We start from the raw sequence: 24,116 nt of genomic DNA on the forward strand, positions 1-24,116 counted from the left end.
TTTCATCTCTGAAAGAGCTTGTGATCCAGATAACCATAATCACCGTTCCTACAGAGAGTAGAGTTTTTCTGACACTGTGTGGGGATACCAAAGACATTTTCTGAGGCATATGTTGCATTGCAAACACCTGTACAGTAGTTTAAATCCTTGGTTTTGAGGGAAACTTTGCATTCATAGTCTCAAGGAAATGGCTTGGTAATTGAAACACGAGGACTGTGTGAAATAGTCACAAAAGGCCTTGCTGAATTTTTTGCCCTTTGCACAAAAGAGCCCCAAACAGCCAAAAAACACCCTCATCCCAAACGACACATTGTGGAAAGTCAGTCAAAAAGAGGATCTTTTTTGGGTGGGGATGGTATAATTTGCATCCCATAGTCACCTTTTCAACAAAACCCTTAACTTCCTAAAAGTAAATGCATTGACTTTCTAAATAAAGAACCTTTGCATACGTTGGGCTCTACTAACGGACGAAGTTGTCAAGGAAAGAAATGCTGGTGAATAACAAACAGTGAAAATATGTCAGACGATTAATTTTGCTCCACTTATGAATGTTCAGCAAAAAACGATTTAATTAACAAAAATCTAGCTAGCAAACGTGTGCTCTATTTTGTGGTAAACGCTCCAGGTGTTGGAGGAAATAATACATCAAAAATAGCATTACCAGTTTCCGAGTCATTGACAATTTGGAAAATGATCTTGAATGCGTATGGGTCAGCGTCCTAACAGATAAAGCACAAGCTTGGGTATTCGTTGGTGTCTGCTTCAGGTCACCAAATCACACTGGGGAACAGGATGGCAGGTGCATGAGCAGCTGGTTATAACACAATGTGTAGGGAACAAAAATCTGCATGGGGACTTCAGTCTAAGCGACAGATGCTGCAGGTCTCATGATGCAGGTACTAAGTCATCCTCGAAATTTCTTAATATTACAGCTGACAAATTCCTAATTCAAACAGTGTTACAGCCAACACAGAGGAATGCTATATTTGACCTCAACTTGACAGATAAAAAGGAACTGATCAAAGAACTAAAAGTTAATGGTCGCCTCAGTACAAGTGACCCTGATTTGGTCGCATTTATAATGTACAAACTGAATAAAGTCCAACCCAGTAATATATAGACCTGCTGCTTTAAGAGGGCCAATTTCATAAAGCCTAAAACACTTATGAGCCAAATCAGCTGGGAGGAAGAATTTAATCAGAAAACTGTGAATGATAATTGGGAATTGTTTAAGAACATTTGACTAGATGTCCAAAAAGTCACAGTCCCACATCGAGGAAGAAGGCTGTAATGGGTAAAAGACAGACCTGGTTTTAGAGGAGAAATGAAAGCAGCTATAAAAAAAAACATAGTGTAGAACAGGTGTGGCCAAACTGCGGCTCGTGAGCTGCATGGACTTTTTATAGTTAAAGTGCGGCTCGCTGAGCCCCCCACACTTCCCCCCATTCTCCACCTATCAGACTGGGGCAGCGGAAGCTCAGGGCTTTTGCCCTGCAGAAGGGTGGTGGGCTTAGGGGCTTTTTTGGGGGGGTGTGTCTCAGGGCTTCATGGCAGGCACCTATTGGGGCTCAAGGCTTCAGCAGGAATGGGGCTGAAGCCTGGAGCCCCAGCAGGTGTGCCCCACAGGGCTGAAGCCCCAAGCCCTGGCAGGTGCACCTGGCTCTCAAACTTCTGAAGATTATCATATGTGTCTTGGAGGGTCAGTAAGTTTGGCCACCCCTGGTATAGAACAAATGGAAGAAAAGGGAAGTTGATAGTAACGGATATAAATCAGAAGCTAGGAATTATAGAAAATTGAAAAGGGAAGCAAAGGGACACATGGAGAGTTCGATGGCCAGCAGAGTTAAAAACAACAAGAAGTTTAAATATATGAGGAACAAAAAGAACCCTGTCAATGGTACTGATCCATTACTCGGTGGAAGTGGTAGGACTATCAATAATACTTCAAAAAAGGCAGAAAAGTCCAGGACATATTTCTGTTCTGTATATGGAAAAAGAACAGATGATGTAGTCATGTCATCTGATAACACTCGTTCCAGTCTACTAGTATCTTGACGGGGTGTTAAACCGAAGCTACTAAAGGTAGAAATTTTTAAATCATCAGGTCCAGATAATTTGCCTCCAAGAGTTTTCAAAGAGCTGGCTGAAACGCTCACAGACCATTGATGTTGATTTTCATTAAGTCTTGGAACACCAGGGAAGTTTCAGAAGACTGGAAGAAAAGGTAATATAGTTAATATAATACAAAGGTAATATACAATAATACAAAGGTAATATAGTTAATGCCAATCACCATGGGTTTATAGAACATATATATTGTCAAACAGCTCAATTATTTTTTATGAGATTACAAGCTTGGTTGATAATGGTAGCAGTGCTGACGTCATAGACATAGACTTCGGTAAGGCATTGGACTTGGTACCACACAACATTTTGATTAAAAAACTAGCACAATACAAAACTAACACGGCACGCCATTAAATGGACTTAAAATTGACTGATAGGTCTCAACATGTAATTGTAAAACAGGGAATCATCACCGAGCGTGTGTGTTTCTAGTGGGGACCTGCAGAGTTTGGTCCTCGGCCCTACGCTACGTAACATTTTTATCCATGATCCCCAAAGAAAACAAAATCATCACTGAGAAGGTTTGCAGAGGACACAAAGATAGGGGGAGTGGTAAATAATGGAGAAAACAGGTCACTGATACAGAGCAATCTGGATTGGTGCAAGCAAACAATGCGTGTTTTAATACGGCTATATGTAAACGTATACATCTAGGAACAAAGACTGCAGGCCATACCTACACAACAGGGGACTCTAACCTGGGAAGCAGTGACTTTGGAAAAAGATGTGGAGGGCCTTGTGGATAGGCATCTGAACGTGAGCTCCCAGGGCAATGCTGTCATCAAAAGGGCTAATGCCATCCCTCGATGCATTAACAGGGGAATCTTGAATAGGAGGAGAGAGGTTATTTTACCTCTGAATTTGGCACTGCCTGTTGGAATTCTGCATCCTCTTCTGGTGTCCACTATTCAAGAAGGATGTAGATAAATTGGAGAAGGTTTAGAGAGGAGCCACGAGAATGATTAAGGGATTAGAAACCTGCCTTATAGTGAGACATGCAAGGAGCTTGATCTATTTAGTGTAACAAAGAAGGTTAAAGGGGTGACTTGATCACAGTCTGTAAGTATCCACTGGGGAACAAATATTTAATAATGGGCTCTTCAGTCTAGGGCATAAATTAACAGTGAGGGTAATGAACCACTGGAACAAAACACTAGAGATCATGGTGGATTCTCCATCACAGGCCATTTTTAAATCAAGACTGGGTGTTTCTCTAAGAGACCTGCTCTAGAAAGTATTTTAGGGAAATTCTTTGGCCTGTGCAATACAGGGGGTCCACCTAGATGATCACTGTGGTCCCTGTATGCCATGGAATCTATATCCCAGAGCACAGCCTTGCAAAATCAAAATGTACTCGCCCAGACACAAAACCTGTTTGCCCACCTTTACTGTCATGATGGCACCAAAGAGTTATTTTCACAGCTGGCTGAATTTTCCAGCCTTTTGAGTGTAATGATTTTTTTGTATTGAAAAATAAAAACTTTGTATTGGAGCCCCCCCTGAAAACCTTTGTCAACGTTTCTTCAGTTTTTCACCTGGCTGAATTTTTTTGACAATCAAAATGTTTCTTATAAAACATCCACTCCAGGTGCTGGCAGAGCAAAGTTGTTCCTCAGACTCGATGAATACACACAGCTACTGTGTGCAGCCCTCCAGGCAAATGACTTTAATTAAACATGTAAAAATAAAACATACGGCAAGTATGCAACTGTGTATCTAAATACGTTTAATTCTTGGATTTTAATCAAACCCACCCAAGCAGTCATTTGATTCTTTAAGTACAACTCACTCCGTTTTTTGTTTTTTGTTTTTTTTTACTCTCTATTCTCTGGGAAAGAGGAAAGTATTTCCTATGCCACGGACACAGGTGGGCAGTAAAGACACTCGTGTCTATATAATTAAGCATGATTGGGGTTGGGAATTCAAGATGGGTCCTTGTGATCCTGGAAGTACATCTGAATGGGTCCTAGCAAAAGTGTATTTTGTGACATACTGATTTGGCAACGTGAAAGTTGCTCACTGGTTGTATTACAAAGGATATAATTTTGTTAGCATTAAAAGACCCGAAGAATACAGCATCAGCCTTGAAACAAAGAAACCACAGCAGTAATTTTAAGTAGTGCTTAGATACTCCCACCGGGGATACTATAGACAATTCCAGATGGACCTGCCGTAAACTCCTGGCTAGCTCAGCTGTGGGGATTGAACCCAGAACCTTTAGTGCTAAATGCATAAGCCACCAATGCTTGAGCTAGAGAACGCCTTCCAGTCAGATTTTAATGCCAGAAGGGACCATTACGCTTGTCACATCTTACCTCCTGTATAACACAGACCAGAGAGACTCACCCAATCATTTTTGTATCAAGCCCATAACTTCTACTTGAGCCAGAGTGTACCGTTTAGAAAGCCATCCAGCCTTGCTAGAGAGACTCCAAGCGATGGAGAATCTGCTGCTGCCCTGTTCCAATGCTTAATTACTCTCGCTGATGAAAATTTGCACTTTTTTCTCTCGTCTGAATTTGTCTAGTTTCAGCTTCCAGAACTGGATCTTGTTATGCCTTTTTTGGTAGATGGCAGAGCTACCTAGAGTCAGAAATCTCTTTCCCATGCAGGTACTTGCAGACTGGGAAAAATAATCCCCTGTTCACCCTCTCTTGGGTAAACTAACCATATAGAGCTTCTTAAGTCTCTCACTATGAAGCATGATTTCCAGACTGCAGCTCATTCTTTGGCTGTTTCCTGAACCCTTTCCAATTTCTCAAAATCCTGGTTGAAGTGTGGACACCAGAACTGGATGCAGTGTTCCTGAACCTGGTCTTACTAAGTCTTGAAACAGAGAGAATACCGCCTCCCCACTCCCGCTTGGAATTCCCCTGCTTGTACAAGAGGAAATTCAGTCTCTCATTTAAAATATCTAGAGGCGTTTAGCTTCTAGACTCAACCACAATTTAAACCCTGTTCAGTTAGTGCAGAAGAGTCATTAACAGAGCCCTGCATGGATACAAAATTTGTATCTGCATCCGAGCCGCGACCTGCAAAACCTGTCCGCGGATGCAGAGATCTGCGGCTATAAAGTGGGCATCTGCAGATTTGCAGGGCTCTACAAGTTGCCGCGCAGCAGGGGACGCAGAGCTGTCCGAAGCCCCTGACCCCCAACCACTCCCCACTTCTCCCCAGAGACCTCCTGACCCGCCACCCGCTCCGCCCCCACCATACCATCTTCCCCGCTCCGGCCAGGGAGGCTACGATCCTGGGCCCTCCCATGCAGCACTGCCCTCCCGTTGGGGGTCTTTGACACTCCTACGCAGCCGCGGCGGCTCTGACACCCACAGTGCCCATCCTTGTTGCCTGGGAGTCTAAAGTACGACGACACCTCTTTCAAAATGGCGCTTGGCTCACTGCACAGCAGCACATGGCCGAGCTACCTTCCGGGAACTGTAGTTTACCTCCTCCGTCCGGGCCATGCGAGCTGGGGACTACGCCTCCCAGAATGCCCAGCGGGGTTGTGCCCCACATCACAGCATGATTGAGAGAGCCGAGCTGCGGCCTGAGGGCCGGGTGACTCTGTGCGGCAGAGCCCTGCGTGGATGCAAACTCTGAATCTGCGTCCGAGCTGCAAACATGGCCCGTGGCTATAAAGCGGATAGCCACAGATTTGCAGGGCTCTTGGAGGAGGAGCAGACGGAAGTGTCTTTACGCGGTCCAGTCATTAGAAGGAGACAAAGATCCACACTGCTATTAATATGGGTTACAGAGAAACAAGATGATGGAGAAGTTGAGATGAGCATAAGAACACTGCCCACATACGCTTTACTAACTACCCGCGACCGACCATGATGGAAAAAAACAAAGCTATTTTCCACATACTTCCAAATGCTGGAAACATAGGGCTATCTTCCAATCTCGTTTACACTGGTGAAATTCCATTGATGTTAACCCTGATTAGCATTAGCACTAAACAGCCCCCCCCCTCTGCCCCCTCCCAGGAAGCCCCCCCATAGTTAAGGAAGAGTCACAAAGGTATCATGTCCTAAAAGGTGCCAGACCCTCCAAAGCCAAGAATCCTCCATTTCAGCCCTGGAATGATGGAAAGGGGGCACCGGTGACTGGAATCGGGAGGGGGGGGAGGAGCTCTACTCTGAGGGGTCCAGGGCTGGAGAAGGAGGCCGTCTCTGAGATAGCCAGAAGGCTGTGCACTCCCCCAGTGCAGAAGGTGAAGGCTGCCGGAGAAGAGAAAGCAGCAGCAAAAGTATTGACCCACGTCTGCACTGGCGAGTCCAGCCCCCAGCCTAGCTCATGTAGACAAGATGAGCCATGATTTGCACTGCTGGAACTGGCTCCTGCTGGAAACAGGCACCTTGTCTACACTAGGAAGTGGCACAATTGGAATCAGGGCAAGTCTTCATAGCAGACGAGGTCCAAGACTTAAGCGTGTGGCCTGGGTGGCAAACTGGAGAAGGGGGCTTCAGCCCTGAGCATTTCCACTCTGTCTGTGTCTCTGCCCTGTTTCTAGAGCACTCAGCGCTGTTGCAGCAAAGTTGCTGGGTGGGTCAAAATGGTTACTGTCCCCCCAGCGCATTCTAGTTTTTCTAATTAGTATAAATCCATGTAATTAGGACATGTACATTAGCAACCGTAATTGCTAGACAATTAGAGCAATGTCCTAGCCCGGCTGAAAGTTTAGCTAGTTGTTACCACTGGGTGGCGTGTCCAGGGGAAAGAAGAAATAATCTATTCCTAGTCCAATTGTCCGCCTGGGAGCCCAGCTCAGACGCCAAGGTACCAGCCTCCCTCATGCACTGGGGCTCAAAATGAACAGCTGCTTTCCCCTCCCAGCCCCTCGCGCTGTCTATGCCACGGAGAGACCGTAATGAAAGGAGATGGTGATTACAGTGATCTGGACGTATTGTGCCCAGCACCTTGGGAAAGGAGCAGGCTGCTGATAATGGAGGTGTCTAATTACACAGTGGGGGAGGTGGGGGGGGATCACTAGCAGCTGTTGGACAAAACTTCACACACACACACACGCTTGGCATACGATGTACAAACTCCAGTGCTCTGCCCCCGACCTGGACGCATTGTCGGGCTTACCCGGGCTCTGCACAGCTCTGATGGATGACAGCAAATGTGGGAAAGTGACGGTAACAGTCAGAGCCAAGATTGAAGCAGGTCAATTTGAGCTGGCCAGAAAAACCCAGGAATGTTTTCAAATGGCCTCCGCTGATAAAATAACGGGGGTGCTGCTGTTCCTCCACACGGTCCATCGTCTACAGCCAAGCTCTGCGGTACAACCACATTTGCTCCAACCCCTCAGACAGAGACCAACACCTACTAGATCTTCACCAAGCAGTCTCAGAACTACGATGCCCACACGAGGAAATAAGGAAACAGATCAACAGAGCCAGACGTGTACCCAGAAGCCTCCTGCTGCGAGACAAGCCCAAGAAAGAAACCAACAGAACTCCACTGGCCATCACATACAGTCCTCAGCTAAAACCTCTCCAACGCATCATCCGTGACGTACAACCCGTCCTGGACAAAGATCCCTCACTTTCACAGGCCTTGGGAGGCAGGCCAGTCCTCGCCCATGGACAGCCTGCCAACCTAAAGCATTTTCTCACCAGCAACTACACACCGCACCATAGTAACTCTAACTCGGGAACCAATCCATACCACAAACCTCGATGCCAGCTCTGCCCACATATCTACCCCAGCCACACCATCACAGGACCTAAGCAGATCAGCCACACCATCACCGGTTCATTATCCTGCATGTCCACCAATATAATCTACGCCATCATGTGCCAGCAATGCCCCTCTGCTATGTACATCAGCCAGACTGGACAGTCCCTACATAAAAGGATAAATGGACACAAAGCAGATATTAGGAACGGCAATATACAAAAACCTGCAGGGAAACACTTCAACCTCCCTGGACACATAATAGCAGATTTAAAGGTAGCCATCCTGCAGCAAAATGACTTCAGGACCAGACATCAAAGAGAAACTGCTGAGCTTCAGAGTAGCAGCCCTGTTAGTCTGTATCCGCAAAAAGAAAAGGAGGATTTGTGGCACCTTAGAGACTAACAAATTCATTTGAGCATAAGCTTTTGTGAGCTACAGCTCACTTCATCGGATGCTCACGAAAGCTTGTGCTCAAATAAATTTGTTAGTCTCTAAGGTGCCACAAGTCCTCCTGTTCTTTTTTCTGAGCTTCAGTTTATTTGCAAATTTGACCCCATCAGCTCAGGATTAAACAAAGACTGTGACTGGCTCGCCAACTACACAAGCTGTTTCTCCTCCCTTGGTGTTCACACCTCCACGGCTAGAAGAGGGCCTCAACCTCCCTGATTGAACTAACCTCGTTATCCCGAGCCTGATTCTTGCCTGCATATTTATACCTGCCTCTGGAAATTTCCACTGCAGGCATCCGACGAAGTGGGTATTCACCCACGAAAGCGCACGCTCCAATACGTCTGTTAGTCTATAAGGTACCACAGGACCTTTGCCATTGTTCCTTTTGCCGCTCTCTAACTTCCCCAAAGCTGGCAACATTTTGAAGAGTTACAGAGCAGGAGAAGGAAAAGAAAAAAAGGGGGAGACACCCCAATACTGGACATGATTCTATTGAATTTAGTGGCAAGAAAGTGGGGGGAAAAATCAAGTTTTGGACTTTAAAATATTTTGCAGTTGTTGAAAAGCAAAGTCAAGCCTTTGATTCTGAACAAATACTGTTCCACTTCGTCATTTCCTGTCAAAGAGTTCAAAAGAGACAGCTGGGCTAATTGTACAGGGCTGGCCTCTAGCCCTTAAAGATGCAGATCATCCCATTAGAGGCCCCGATCCTTTATTGGGCCCACCAGGGTACTATCATAATAAAGAACTGAGCCTGCTTTTTTGTTTATCATTTTGAAAATAAATATTGTCCCTGGCCTGGCATCTCACGTGACATCTTTAAGCACAGAGCCAGTTTTTATGTCCAAGTTAGAGAAAGGTGGGTGGGTGGGTGTTGGAAACAGCTGTGGACTAGTAGCTATTGCACAGAGATTGGAGGCTACATGCCTGATTGTGCCAGGCTGCAGCTCAGGTGAGAAAGAGGACTAATAAAGCTATTCCCTGCCATCAAAGGCAACTTCTGGGGTCTCCCAAGCAGAGGAACAAGCCACCCCTAAAGGATCAGAGACACGAGGTGGAGCTAGCAGCTGTAAAGAGGGGGACCGAAGGGGCATGATGTTCATGCACTCCCACTGCACACCTTGATGCTTCCGGAGGGGCTGTGCCTGCCAACACTTTGGCTGGGATTGTGCGGCTCTGCGCAGCCCCCGCTGCAGGTCTGTGCCGCTCAGGTGTAAATGAGCCCACAATATGGTGTATTTCTCTAGCACCTGCCATCCGAGGATCCCCAAATCCTTGACAAACATCAATGAGTTGAACCTGACAACAGCCCTCAGAAGCAGGTCTCATTATCCCCCCTTTTCCAGGAGAGGAAACTGAGGCACAGAGCAGCAATGTGACCCACTCACGATCACATGAGGAGTTTGTGATAGAGCCAGGAAGAGAACCCAGATTGTCTTACTCCCAGGCTCGGTTTTAACTACAAGAGCCACTCACTGCAAGGGACAGAGCAGCCTGGACTCCTGTTGATCTTTGGAGGCTCTGTAGATGGAGGTTCTGATGCTACTTTCCCATCGCTGGATGTAAGTTGTTTTCTGTTCCTCGTGTTTTCAAGCCTGTCTGAATCGACACTGCAGGCTTACCTTTAATTCTGGCCAGGTGCATATCTGCTCCAACGTCAGTTTCTCTTCTCTAGGATCTTTCAGTTCTGGACACCAACTCCTGAAAGTGTTATGAATGCTGAAAAAGAAGACAGCAAATTAGGGAGAGTGACCTGTTACCCACTGAAATCAATGCTGAGTATGGTTCTGAAATGAACCATCTCCCATCTCTGAATTGAGTCAAGATACCCTGACGCTGGTGAAATGAGGAGTGTTAATATTTAACAAAACAGTTTGTAGTTGTCAGTGAAACTGACCGAGCTATCTTTGAGCTCATGGTGAGGAAAGCCAGTCTAAAATCAAGATTCAGATGTTTAATGGATCATGCATTTACCTCCATTCTAATATCTGGTGTCCCTGTAAACATGATCTCTCACAATGGGGAACAGCACAAGTGACAACTGACAATAAGCTACAGTCTTTTACCTCTTTGGCATTAGTTTGAATCCAGCACTGGTCAGCAATGACCAAAAGGAGTCACCATCTCATGACTCTTCCATGGGGCGTGGCTGCCTCATCCCCCCAGCTATGGGAGTGTGACACTGCCAGTAGTCTCTGCCTCAGTTTCCTTCACCAAGGTCTCCCCAGACTGGTTTTGGCTGGAGATATGGCTTAGCCCTCCAACTAAGTCAGAACAAAAATATCTCCTTCCAGGGCAGCAAAAGTCCAAACAACCAAAAGATTCTTCTGCCCTTCAGGGCATCTCTTCGGCCCACCCCATAGGCCCTGTTCCCAGATCCTGGCTCACAGCCTTCCCCTAAGAGCCTGCCCATCCCTTATGACTCAAGTCTCCACACTGAGCTTTCTCAGCCCCCTTTTAAGGTCCAGGTATCCATTATCTCTCACCTGACCCTCCTTAGTCCCACCCCCTTAGGTTGGGAAGCAGTGAATTAATTACAGCACAGGGATGGCTCACCCCCTCTCCTCTCCAAGGGGCAGGTCACCTGGTAGCAGAGGGCCTAGGTGAAATGAGTTTGATGGGTTTTAGTCCACCATACAAGTGTCCATATCCCAAAATCTACCACCATGATTGCCATTAGTTAGCAAGAGAGGCCAAGGATTAGATGGGCATGCAACCAATGAACTCCAGACCATCAGAGTAAAGCTTCTCCGTGTGGCAGGCAGCACCCCCTCGGGGGCCGATCCCAGACTGTGGAACAAAATCCCCGGGAAACGAAGGACCACCCCAAACTGGCCCATCTTCCCCTCCAAGCTGCAGGCACCTTTCTTCTCTCGTGTAACACAGAGCAATAAGTGCATTGGTCAAAATAATCCCCTCCCCACATACAAAACCCTACCGGAACAAACCAGGGCACACCCAGTTCTCCCTGTGCGGGAGGAGGAGCAGATGTTAGTTGTATCATTTAAAGCATGCATGAAACGGGCTCGGATACTGGTAGTGAGGGCAGGATAAGAACCTATATTGTTACATCTGTTTCTATCCATGGTATCTAAGGGCATAGGAGCAGTCGGGGGGTGCTCGGCCCCAGGCCCGCCCCCACTCTTCCCTTTCCCCCAAGCCCTGCCCCCGCCCTGCCCCGTCCCCCACCTCTTCCCATCCACGCTCCACCCTGTTCTGTCCTGTAGCCCATAAGGCCAGTTTGCTAGCTTCCTATATTGCATAATGTGTTTTCTTTATTGATTTGATTTATCTTATTTTGTTATCATATCCTATTATTAGTGAATCATAGTATTTTCTTGGGTTTTGTTTATGTTAAATTCCAGTTTATGGTATTCATAAGAGTTATTCATGGTTATTCATAATTGTTGGCTGTAACGCAAGCAACCTACAGGCCTATATCCTGTATGATTAGCTTGAGCAAGTCAATATGAGTGTTTGTAACCTTTAGCATAGATAGATGGCCTACCGGTCGCCCCCCTTAACTTTGGGGAACTGAACGGGGAACCGAACAAAGAAGTGAATCTGTTTACCTGAGGTCTGGAGCAGACCGGTAACCGCAGGGACACTGCAGAACATGGAAGTCATGAGTTAGGCCAAGGGTAACGGCTTCGGGAATGAGATAATTGATACTAATAGGTATGGATATATGTCATAATTTGTTAACCTACAGAGCAAGTGCCCCCGAAGATTTATGTGGGTGAGGAAATAAGATTTGGGCATGGTAGGTTGGGCCTAGATTCCGGCAGTGGGCAGTACCGGGACCCTATAAGAGGGCAAACAATCATGCAAAGGGGTCACTTTTTCCGATCTTCTATCACGCTTCCAGCTCAGCTTCGCACTACAGCCCAGCTACTCAACACTCGAACCTAATCCCTGCCAACTTGGGGAGCCTGGACCATCAGTTCCTCGGGCCGGCCAGAGACGAGGCTGGTCCTCTGTCTCCTACTACCAGGTCTCCAGGGAAGGGTGTGAGTATGCTAGTTTAAGTAGTCTTTTAGAATAGAGATGTTACCACTCGGTGCCATAGAATTGTATTACTTCTTTGTGACTCTGTGTTTTGCAACGTTTCTTCTTCTTTCATTCATTTTAACAACAATAACAAGTTTGAATTGTCCTCGGTATAAGTGTCCTTGCCATACACCCCGAGAGTCCTCTCACGATACTGAACTCTCTGTGCTCTCTATCCCTGTAGCCTGAATTGGGACAAGATCCGAAAATATCTTCTGATCAGATCAGTGGCGAGCCATAGTATACTAGCCCATAAATTCAGGTCACCAGTCCCCTCCCCCGAGCTCACCCCACCCTTGCTCCTTCCCCTCCCCCGCCAGCGCCTCCTGCATACCACTCAACAGCTGATCCGCAGCGGGCGGGAGGTGCTGGGGGGAGGGGGAGGCGCTGATCCGCGGGGTTGCCGGTGGGTGCTGAGCACCCACTATTCTTTCCCATGGATGCTCCAGCCCCAGTGCAGCCATGGACTCGGCGCCTGTGTCTACGGGCTTGATCCAAAGCCCACTGACGTCAATGGACACCCCTAAATGGAGACCCCTAAATGGTCCTAATATTTTTAATACTCTTCTCGAAGTGTCCGCCGGGTGAGGGTTGAGACAAGTTCACTAGGGGTGCAGCCGCGGTCTGTGCAGCCCCCGTGTCTGGCTAAGCCTCGGGTTTCATTCTACAGGGCTGTGAATACTAAATTCACTCCGAAGAAGTGACATCCACAGCCTGGCAGCAGTGATGGAGTGAAAGGAAAAAGCCTAAAGATTCACTTACCGTACAATTTCCTCGCTTGTCAGGAACGTGAATGCCTGCAATAAATTAGAGCTATGTGAGGGGGGTACAAACCTAGCAAGTTCGTATGCAACCTGCGCCCTGCCTTTCATCTCCTGCACAGCAAGCTGCTGTATGGATGCATTAGTCACCTCTAATGGGAACACTGGCTCCAGGGGGACGTCAGCTAGGGCCCCGGATAGTCCATGGAAAAGTGCATAGTGCGAGGAGTTGAATTAATGGCTTAATAGATTAATGGACACACAGACACACCCACGTATGTAGACCTCAAAAAAGCCAAGTCTTGACTCTCAGAAAAGTCAGGGCATACAAAGCTAGAGATCCCAAAATAGCTGTAATCTAAGTCCCCTGCGTGTATAGACATGGTGCAAACTGGCTAGACGGGAGGTCATCTTGTGGGTTACAGCACTGGACCTGGACTCAAAAGATCGTGGTTCAATTCTTGGCTCTGCTACAGGCTTCATGCAAGACCCTGGGCAAGTCACTTACCTGCTCTGTGCCTCAGTTTCCCCTCTGGACAATGGGGATGACAGTACTTTCCTTCCCACTCTTTGTCTGGCTTATCTATTTAGAGCATGAGCTGTTTAGGGCAGGGGCTGTCTCTCACTATGTGACTGTTCAGTGCCCAGCACTAGGGGCCCCCAATCTCAGCCAGTGCCTCTGGGTGCGATTGGAACTCAAAAAGTAACTAACCCATTTAAATGTCCACCTACAATAGCCTGTATGTGGGCTCACACCGGTGAGCCTTAGGCTATCCATGGGGTCAGTGGGAGTTTTGCCTGAGTGAGGCCTGAATATAAGAACATGAGTAGTTGAAAGATGGAGTCACATGCCATAGTGACATTGCAAAGGGAGCCAGGTAACTTTCTGACTCGCAGTAATTGCTGTAATCACACATATCCACTGTAATATTTGCAGTCATCTGTAGTGAGGTTGGGCTCATCAAACCTCAAGCTTCAGGGCACAGAGTGGTCAGGAAGGGGATTTCCCTTCCCTTCCCATCTACAGCATTTCCTAATTTTCCAGGTGCATTATGGGAGAGGATTTTTTTTCTTTTTGCCTTCCTCTGTTGCTTCATACACAGAAGATGGGATAGTGGAGATGATGGGCCATGGGTTTGATCCAGCGCGACCGATCCTGTGTCCCTACAGTATTACACAAACACGAGTGCCTGAGTCTCTCCCCAGATGCCACTGGGATGTGACTGGTGCTGTCGAAAGGTGCCCTGGGGAGCCTGGAATTTGCAGGGTCTGTGTCAAAGGCAGGGGTTTTTCCTACCTAGGGATTGGAGCGCAGAGAGCTTGTGGTTCTCCCCGGATGCCCTCTGGCCCCACCCCACTCACAGGTATGCTATTCCACAGGCTTCCGGGGTCTCAGAGCCCACACTGTCTAGGGCCGGGAAGAGAAAGCATTACAGCAAATGCACTGGAGAATGATTGAATTCCCACCCTGAGGACCAAAGCTCCTGTCTCTCCAGGCACCCCAGCAGGGCACCTGCCTTCCCTCCTGCTCCCAATCCCTAGGATACCTCCCTAGTCCTCTCCTAGGGATTGGCAGGCTGAACTCCCTCTCCCCTGCCCTCCTACCGGGATGGCAGCCTCAATCTCTTTGCCTTCTGCCCCCTGGCTGCCAACCTGACCTCTCTACCGCCCCTCGCCAGGTTCCCTCTGTCCCTGGCCTTACTGTGCCATACCAGAGATTTCTCCTCTGCAAGTTCTCAGCCTGCCAGGGCCTGTTAATTTCAGCCAGAGAACCAGGAACGGAAGGTGTAGGGCACAGTGGGAAAGGGGCCGAGGGAGCCGTCCCTGGCAGGGAGGAAGCTGGATGAGGCTTGGAGTCCCGTACCTAAAGTGGATGGAACCCCCCCGACACACAGCACCCTCTTGTGGCTCCATCCCTCAAGGGGTCAAACCCTTGGGGACTTGCTAGTGTCCTAAAGGCAACAGCCCTGCTTCTGTGAGGCCCTGAGTGCCGTCAGCTGCCACTGGATCCCTGGGCTCTCAGGACAAGACCCTGCAGCCCAGATCCTCAAAGGACACAGGTGCCTAACTCCCACGGAAATCAATGGGAGCTAGGCAAGGGGAGTTCAGTACCCAAATCCCTTGGAGGATCTGGGCTTAGAGTCACTGGGGGAAGAGGACTGTGCTGAAACGGAGCACTGGGCTAAGTGCCCATTGCTGAGATTTCTGGGATCGTCATGAGTGTGGCTGGGGAGGGGTGTTCACACTCAGCCTCGTGTCACACATCACCATGGTCTGGCACGGGGTGTCTGTGCCGTGGCCACCGCGGCATGGAACGTGGGTTGGTCCCGTCAGATGCCAGGTGTGTCCTAGGGCCACCATGGCAGGGAGCGTGGGTTGGGTTGGTCCCGTCAGACACTACGTCTGTGCTGCATGGAATGTGGATTCTTGGCCCGGGGATTCATCCCATCAGACGGACACTGGCCGCCCCGGTGGGGAGGGACGGTGGCCAGGCTGACGATGCCCCACACAAGAGCTGCCCTTGACGAGAGGCGGGTGGGGTGAGGCAGAGAGCACAACCCCCCCCCCCGACCTGATACTCCTCCAGCTCCTCGTGCCGCATGGACGGGCGCCAGCCCTGGCCCATGCCCCTGCCTGGGGTACAGGCGGCACCAGGCTTCCGTGTGACTGTTGGTAACCTTGGCAACCAAAAAACCAAGGCCTGATGTCATGCGAGGGTTGCAGAATTGATGGGGAGCGGGACAGAGGGGATAATGGGACAGGGGGGACGGGATTGATTTGGGGGCAGAATTAATTGCTGGGCAGGGGTGGGGTGATAACAGACCCCCACTTGTTGCAGACTACAGGACTTTAAACACTAACAACCCCCACACACTGCCTATGTAAATATCCCCCCCTCTGTGTGTGTATAAATGGCCTCTTCCAAGGATATGTGCATGTGTAATGACCCCTATAATGAAGTGTCACATACAGATAACCCTGTATAATATATAGCCCTCTATAGTCTCTAATAACCCAGTGTGCTAGATGATCTCCTCCTACAGCCGGAGCTGTAATGCGTGTGTGCGTTTGCATTATCCAGCAGCAGGACATTTGGGTCACATTCAGTCAATGAGAAACGCCACCCCGCTCACGTATTGCAGATTCCCGCAAAAGACAAGAGGCTTTTCCTGAAAGCGGCAACCATTTATTGAGTCTGAACCCCAGAGCCGAGTGAGGTGACACCAGATACTAGCTCCTGGAGTAATCTTACTTGAAGACTGAATGTGCAAATAGATGCACCCATAGGTGAGGCATGAACCCTGAAGCCCCCCAGTCCAGCCCCTTCCACTCCGCGTTTTGCCTGCCAGAGGCCTGAGTGCCCCCTCGCCGTGGCCGGAGGAGCCCCGGCCAAACTGCTCTGGGTGCACCAGCCTGCCTGCTCCAATCCCCAGGCTGGCCCAAGCCACCGCAGGCTGCCAGCTGGCCAATCTCAGCTCCAGGCCACTGGCCCGAGCTAAGCTCCTGCTGGCTTCAGCAGGGAGGGGGAGTGAGGGTGGGGCCTCCGAATGGAGTGACGGGGGCACGGCCCGTGTTAAGGGAGGCTCAGCCTCTCCTGGCCTATTATACCCACTGCCCATGGATGCATCGATTCATAGGGTGATGGTGGATTCTCCATCAGTGATCGTTTTTAACTCAAGATAGGCTGTTTTTCTAAAAGCTCTGCTCTGGGAATTACTGTGGGGCAGGTCTCTGGCCTATGTTATACAGGAGGTCAGACTAGATGACCACAATGGCCCCTTCTGGCCTTGGGATCTATGAACAGATTTGAAGAGCACAGAATGGGCCAGAGATTCCTGCATGGAGCCCGGAGACTTTGGCCAGCATAATTACTAGCTGTTACAAGTGACCGCTCAGCCCTCTATAAACAAGCACATTTATTCCTAAATCGAAAGCATTACTGAGAACATATGTTAAAAACAATGAAAGTTCATATACACACGCTAGACGCTGACCAGAGATCACCCATCAGTCTTATGGAGATCTGCAGGTCAAAGTCCTTCCAACTCTTCCCAGGAAAGATTGGGGCTCCCCTTGGACAGAAGGTTCTGTCCATTTGCTGGCTCAGAAAGAAGGCCTTGAGTCAATTTAAACTCAGGCTGTTTATCTGTGGGTCACTGGAGAATCCAGTCTGAACTAGTTTATGTGAAAAGAAAAGGAGGACTTGTGGCACCTTAGAGACTAACCAATTTATTTGAGCATGAGCTTTCGTGAGCTACAGCTCACTTCATCGGATGCATGCCGTGGAAACTGCAGCAGACTTTATTTATACACAGAGAATATGAAAAAATACCTCCTCCCACCCCACTGTCCTGCTGGTAATAGCTTATCTAAAGTGATCATCAGGTTGGGCCATTTCCAGCTCAAATCCAGGTTTTCTCACCCTCCACCCCCCCACACAAATTCACTCTCCTGCTGGTGATAGCCCATCCAAAGTGACAACTCTTTACACAATGTGCATGATAATGAAGTTGGGCCATTTCCTGCACAAATCCAGGTTCTCTCACCCCCTCACCCCCCTCCCAAAAACCACACACACAAACTCACTATCCTGCTGGTAATAGCTCATCCAAAGTGACCATTCTCCCTACAATGTGCATAATTAAGGTGGGCCATTTCCAGCACAAATCCAGGTTTTCTCACATCCTCCCCACCCCCATACACACACAAACTCACTCTCCTGCTGGTAATAGCTCATCCAAACTGACCACTCTCCAAGTTTAAATTCAAGTTAAACCAGAACATCTGGGGGGGGGGGGGGTAGGAAAAAACAAGAGGAAATAGGCTACCTTGCATAATGACTTAGCCACTCCAAGTCTCTATTTAAGCCTAAATTAATAGTATCCAATTTGCAAATGAATTCCAATTCAGCAGTTTCTCGCTGGAGTCTGGATTTGAAGTTTTTTTGTTTTAAGAACTAGTTTATGTGAGTCTCTCCCGGTGGGATGCCTCCTAGTAGCTGGTTTCAGAGCAGCAGCCCTGTTAGTCTGTATCCGCAAAAAGAAAAGGAGGACTTGTGGCACCTTAGAGACTAACCAATTTATTTGAGCATGAGCTTTCGTGAGCTCACTTCATCGGTGAAGTGAGCTGTAGCTCACGAAAGCTTATGCTATAATAAATTGGTTAGTCTCTAAGGTGCTACAAGCCCTTCTTTTCTCCTAGTAGCTGTTACAACCTAAGCGAATTTGCCTAATCACCCCCCACTGCTCTGAATTCCTGGAGGAAGTATGGTCACCCTCCCCCATGGAATTACATACAAGCCCTGGCCCACAATGATACATATGCATGACATAGTAATATCTCCCAAAGATATTGCAGGAAACTGCCATCTGTCAAACTATGACCTTGCGTCTGGCTGCATTAAAACATGATTGTTTGTACTCAGGTTGCCACCTGATCCAGATCGCTTGGTATCAATGATTTGTCCTTGTCTTTATTGACCAACACACCAATCTTTGTGTCACAGGCAAACTGTATCAGCAGATTTTCATCCATGACTAGCCTGACCCTGAGAATCGTTAATTACCCTCACTAGAAAGAGCATATGCCTTATTTAATCATAGAATATCAGGGTTGGAAGGGACCTCAGGAGGTCATCTAGTCCAACCCCTGCTCAAAGCAGGACCAATCCCCAATTTTTGCCCCAGATCCCTAAATGGCCCTCTCAAGGATTGAACTCACAACCCTAGGTTTAGCAGGCCAATGCTCAAACCACTGAGCTATCCCTCCCCCCATTTCTTATTAAACAGTTAAGATGCCAATATTTAAAAATCCTAACCTTTGTTGTAGCATTGTAATAAATCTATCTGTGGTTCTGAACATTTCTCCTATCATATCTGTATGGTAACTATTAGCGAGCCCCCGTTGAATAATCGCTTTTAGAGACAGACACACAAATGGCCTAATAACGTCTTTAACCCTTACAGCATGCAAACCGACGAAAAGTGCTTTATGACAAAAAAAAAATAAAGAAAGATTCATGCTGTGAAGATGTAATTACTTTAAAATGAAATACCGTCAGTCATTTAGTACCACCTGCCTCTTATTTCCATAGTGGTTGGCCTGGCTACATTTTAAATTAATTTCCATGTGTAAGGGGACTGTTGCCCCCTTACTAACATTCAGTGGGGTGTTTTGGTTTTCTAGCTCCCAGTTCTAAAAAGGGGGAAGGGTCGATGGGGAATCAGGACCCTGAGACTGACAGCCCCCAGGTACAATGGGGAGAGGCCCATGCTCCAGGTCAGCCTGAGTGACAGGGCAGGCAGGCTAATCAGGGAGTCAGGAGGCCAGGAAGGTCCCATCCTCTGTGTGAGCTGGATTTGCCTGGGTCAGACAGAGTGGAGCCGAGCTAAGGAGAAAGCAGGGGCCCAAGCTAAGCTGGGGGGCAGAGCTGGGCCAGATCCAGAGGGACCAGAAAAGCAGCCCAGAGAGAGCAGACCCTGTCCTGGGAGCAGAGCTGCAGCCCCAAAGCCAGAGGCACAGCCCAGGGAGAGCAGACTTGCCCTGGGAGCGGAGCTGCAGCAACCAGAGCCAGAGGGGCCAGAAGAGCAGCCCAGGGAGCAGGTCAGTGCTGGGAGCAAAGTCAGAGAAGTAGCCTGCCGAGCAGACCTGTCCTGGGAGCGGAGCTGCAGCAACCAGAGCCAGAGGGGCCAGAAGAGCAGCCCAGAGAGCAGGTCAGTGCTGGGAGCAGAGTCAGAGAAGCAGCCTGCCGAGCAGACCTGTCCTGGGAGCGGAGCTGCAGCAGCCAGAGCCAGAGGGGCCAGAGAAGCAGCCCAGGGAGCAGGTCAGTGCTGGGAGCAGAGTCAGAGAAGCAGCCTGCCGAGCAGACCTGTCCTGGGAGCGGAGCTGCAGCAACCAGAGCCAGAGGGGCCAGAGAAGCAGCCCAGGGAGCTGGAGGCAGAGCAGCAGCAGCAGCCTGGCTGAGACCGAATGGTGCAGCTGGGGCTGGAGCAGCCCAGAGCTGGGTGCGGTGAGCAGCTGGGGAGACCGAGGGGGACCCTGGGCAGCGGGCCCAGCACAGGGAGATGCCTCAGCCAAGGGGCTCTGCAGGCCAGGCTTGGATCGTAACCCCGACAGGGCGGGGGCGACACTGGGCAGAAGGGTCCTGCGACTTAGAGCCTGAGAGCGTGTGGCCACCACCAGAGCAAGTGTCCGACCCGCAGCCTCCCTGCAGCACAGCCAGGGCCGGAGCAGGAGGCCTCGGACTTACAAGGAGCAGACTGTGAACTGCCCGGACGTTCCAGAGACGCTGTTTGTGATGTTCCCTGCCACAGAGCGGGGTGATGTGTTTCCTTTAACCTTTCCCATTATTCCTTATTCGTTTTAAAATTAATTGTTGATTAAATAACTTGCATTTGCTTTAACTTGTATGTAATGGTCAGTGGGTCAGAGAAGTGCCCAGTGCAGAGAGAGTACCCCGGAGTGGGGACACCCTAGCCCCTGTCCTCGGTGACCACAGCAGGGTTGGGGGTCGAGCCCCTCAGGAATCCTGGGCCCAGCCTTGTTGGGGTTACGAGGACTCTGCCAGACAGGAGAGTGGAAGGGGAGTCCTCAAGGGCAGGGAGGCCACTGGGTAAAGGAAGTGGGAGCGAGGACTCAGATCCTTTCGCTAGCCCACTTCACCGGGGTAGTGCAGAAGCCAGGAAAGTTCCCCACAAGAGCGGGGCTATTCCCCCACTTACACATGGATGGTGGCAAACATCAGTGAGCAGCTAACAGTCATTTTAAGCCCAGCACTGAAGTGCTGCAAGGTACTTGTGCATCACTTTGTTGAAACCACAGACATTCTTCCAGACGGGCAGGTCTGTCGTCAAGTGCTCACTCCCCCTAGCGTTGTCATTGCAATCCACGCACAGAACACTTTCCATGGCTCGAATGTGCTGTTCGGAAAGAACTTGCTGGTCAGTTGTATGGCGTCCAGCGATCCTACAATTGTAGGGATGTTGGTGCTTAGACCCTTTCTCCTCCTTAGCCTTTGCAACAAGGACCCTGTGAGGTGGAAGGGTCCCAGAGCTCAGGCTCCAGCCTAAGCCTGAATGTCTACACTGCAGTTAAACAGCCCCTTTAGCCCAAGCCCCATGAGCCTGAGTCTGCTGGCACAGGCCAGCCCCGGCGTCTAACTGCAGTGTAGATGTATCCTGTGGAAAATCACAGCAGCAAGATGGAGTTTGGAGTCACATGGGCAAGTCACATGTCCATGCATGACTCAGTTTGCAGGCGGCAGCCATTGCTCACATGCTCCCTTGAATGTTCCCAGGAAGGCTCCTCAAATGTGGATTGGAGCCTCCCAAGGTCCATTGTCAGTTAAGTGTTTCTTGACTGGGCACTTACTCAGAATAGTTCTTTCTCAAGAAGCTGACCAATTGCTTCACTGACGCTACGTAGAATCAAACACACTGAGATACAAGTACATAGCCAATATTCATAACTTCAAATACAAAAATGACACACACATACAGACAGCATATTCATAACGAGGAAATTACAACCTTTTCATAGACACCTCACTTGACCTCCTTTGTACAAGATTTGGTGCAACTATGGGACCTTGGTTGCAACAAGGATCCATGTGGTCACAGTTTATGTCAATAACGTCACATACCCTAAGCCAGGAGTCTCAAGCCTGCAGGCTGCATGAGGCCCACGGAGTTATTTCCCGCAGCCCGCCATAGGGGCCAACTCCACCGGCAGCCAAGCTCCCCTCACCCCCACACCCCTGCCTCGTCCCCCACCCCGAGCACGCCACATCCCTGCTCCTCCACCTACCTCCCAGCGCTTCTCACCACCAAACAGCTGTTTGGTGGTGCTTAGGACTTTCCAGGAGGGAGGAGTGGGGATGTGGCGCACCCAGGGAAGGAGGCGGAGAAGAGGCGGGGCCGGGGCGGAGATTTGTGGAACGGGTTGGAATGGGGCAGGGAGGGGGCAGAGTTGGGGCGGGGACTTTGGGAAAGGGTTTGGAATGGGGGCGGGGAAGAGGCGGGGCGGGGCCTCATGGAAAGGGTGGAGGGGGGGCAGGGCTGGGGCGGGGGTGTGGGGAGCTTTTGTATCTTTGCATGAAAAGGTTTCTCTGATGCGGCCCTCAGGCCAATGCACTAGTCCTCATGTGCCCCTCGTGGTGATTAGAGTCTGAGATCCCTGCCCTAAGCAGTCAGCTTGCAATGCATGGGCTGTAGCTGGCATGTGGATGCAGTAGGGCAAAGGGGCATAGGGGAGGGCAGGATTCAAAGCTAGTGCTCTTCCTTGGGCACCATGACAGGGGCGTGGCCTCTAGGGCTCAAACACCCCACACTGACTCTACAGCTGGCTGTTACAGCACTTAGATCACCCCCCTCTCCTTGGCATCCCCCGCTGGCTAGCTTAGGCGGCTCCCTGCCTCGCAAACGTGGCTTCTGTGGATCGCAGGCTGCGGTGCCTCTCTCTCCCCAGTCATTGTATAGGAGCCTCACTCAGGGTCTGTGGATCACAGCCATTTTCGAGGCATCTAACAGCTAGCCATGGGGACGCGCCGTGTCCCAAGGCCCAGCTCCTTTCGTGCATTCAGGCCGGAGCGGGCGTCTGCACCAGAAAGGCTTCCACGGCACGGCTACTGAGCTGAGCCGTGCCGACATAGCGCCATACCGTAGACGCTTCCTGCAGTGACGCAAGCGGGTTTGCCACTGACGCCATGAATCCGTCTCTCCAAGAGGTAGGAGCAAGGTAGACCGAAGAATTCTTCCAACAGCCGATCCCCATCTGCACTGGGGCGGAGGCTGACCTAATTGCAGAGTTCAAGTGGCAAAATTTTTCCCAGCCGTGAGTGCCCTAGCTAAGTCGATCTAATTTGTAAGTGTAGACCACGCCTTAGGATTTCCTATACCTCAGGGGCACCAGAATCGGGGGGCCAAGGCCCCCCACTTTTTACCAGCCGTAAGGGCAAGCGGGAGAGGGGGGTGAGAAGAGCAAGTGGTGGTTGGGGTCTGGGGGAAAGAGGTGCATGGGAGCAGGGCCTCAGGGGAAGGTATGGTGCGAGGGTGGGGGCTCAGAGAGAAGGGGCAGTGCGGGGCAGAGCTTTGGGGAGAAGGGGCAGGGTAGAGGCAGGGCCTCAGGGAAGGGCACAGGAGGGGCGGGCCCTTGGGCGGAAAGGACGGTGCAGGGGGCAGGGCCACGGCTCGGACGCCGGTGCTTCCCCCCACTTTTAGAAAGCTTCCACTGCCCCTGCTACAGTGTCCATCGCTTTAGTATCTAAAGGCCTGATCCGCATTCCCCTGGAGTCAATACAACCCCATCTACGGCCCCCCCTGATTGCATCCTGGGTGCGTCCCCGCCCAGAGCTAGTTCTGGAAGCACTCTGCTCTCCCTAGGAACCTCCTTGCCAACATATCCTGTGCCGCTGATGCGGAGAACCGTGCGTTTCCAGGCGCACCGGATAAGAAATCGATGTAACAGATGGAGAATGGAAAACCCCACGTTGTCCTGAATGGAGTCGATCCCATCTGAGAGGAACTGATGAACGGCGCTTTAGGGCCACCGTTATCCTAACACAGAAATCATGACACGCAATTGCCTGGAATGGAGCTAAGAGGTGATATCCATCCAAATGGTCATCGGGAAGACCTGCGCGGAAAACAGCCCAGTTTGAACGGGATGGATAGGATTCAGAGAGCTTAGCGAGGTGGTAGATGGCTTTGTCTCTGGATGTAAGGAAACATTTGCACTCTTAAGGGGCCAGATCTCCTCTAACGGGGAGAAAACTAAAATGGGGGCAGACAATACAATTTGTGAGGCTCCCTTTGCCAAGTGTCCACAGGATCCTTGTTCCTTCGGGGAGCAGCGAGGGGCAGGGTTTGCAGCCCCGCTCCTCCAATTGGAACGACCAGTGTGGGAGGGGTATGTGATCCCCATAAGCCTGGATTTCAGTGTGGGAGCCACAGGCACCAAAGATCACGCATGCTGAGATCATGTAACTCCACGGCCCATGCCGGGCTCTTCCACAGCGGAGCACCTCTGCTGGAAACACCCGGCCAA

At 49.9% G+C, this 24,116-nt stretch overlaps 1 protein-coding gene across 2 annotated transcripts in view; it reads right to left on the reverse strand.

Annotated features, from left to right (window-relative positions):
* Positions 1-574: 574 nt before the first annotated feature.
* Positions 575-24,116, reverse strand: part of LOC140908093 (calcium and integrin-binding family member 4-like) — a 42,536-nt gene continuing 18,994 nt past the window's right edge. For both annotated transcript variants that reach the window (XR_012157748.1, XM_073335069.1), the window contains exons 2-4: positions 13,075-13,109; positions 9,885-9,981; positions 575-2,212 (exon numbers count right to left, since the gene is read on the reverse strand). Coding sequence is in view for 1 of the 2 variants with exons in the window: in XM_073335069.1 (XP_073191170.1) it covers positions 2,153-2,212; positions 9,885-9,981; positions 13,075-13,109 (192 nt within the window). In the remaining variant the exon portion in view is untranslated. The remainder of the gene's footprint in view (positions 2,213-9,884; positions 9,982-13,074; positions 13,110-24,116) is intronic.

This window comes from Lepidochelys kempii, chromosome 3, assembly GCF_965140265.1.
Source record: "Lepidochelys kempii isolate rLepKem1 chromosome 3, rLepKem1.hap2, whole genome shotgun sequence".
NCBI classification, from domain to species: Eukaryota; Metazoa; Chordata; order Testudines; family Cheloniidae; genus Lepidochelys; species Lepidochelys kempii.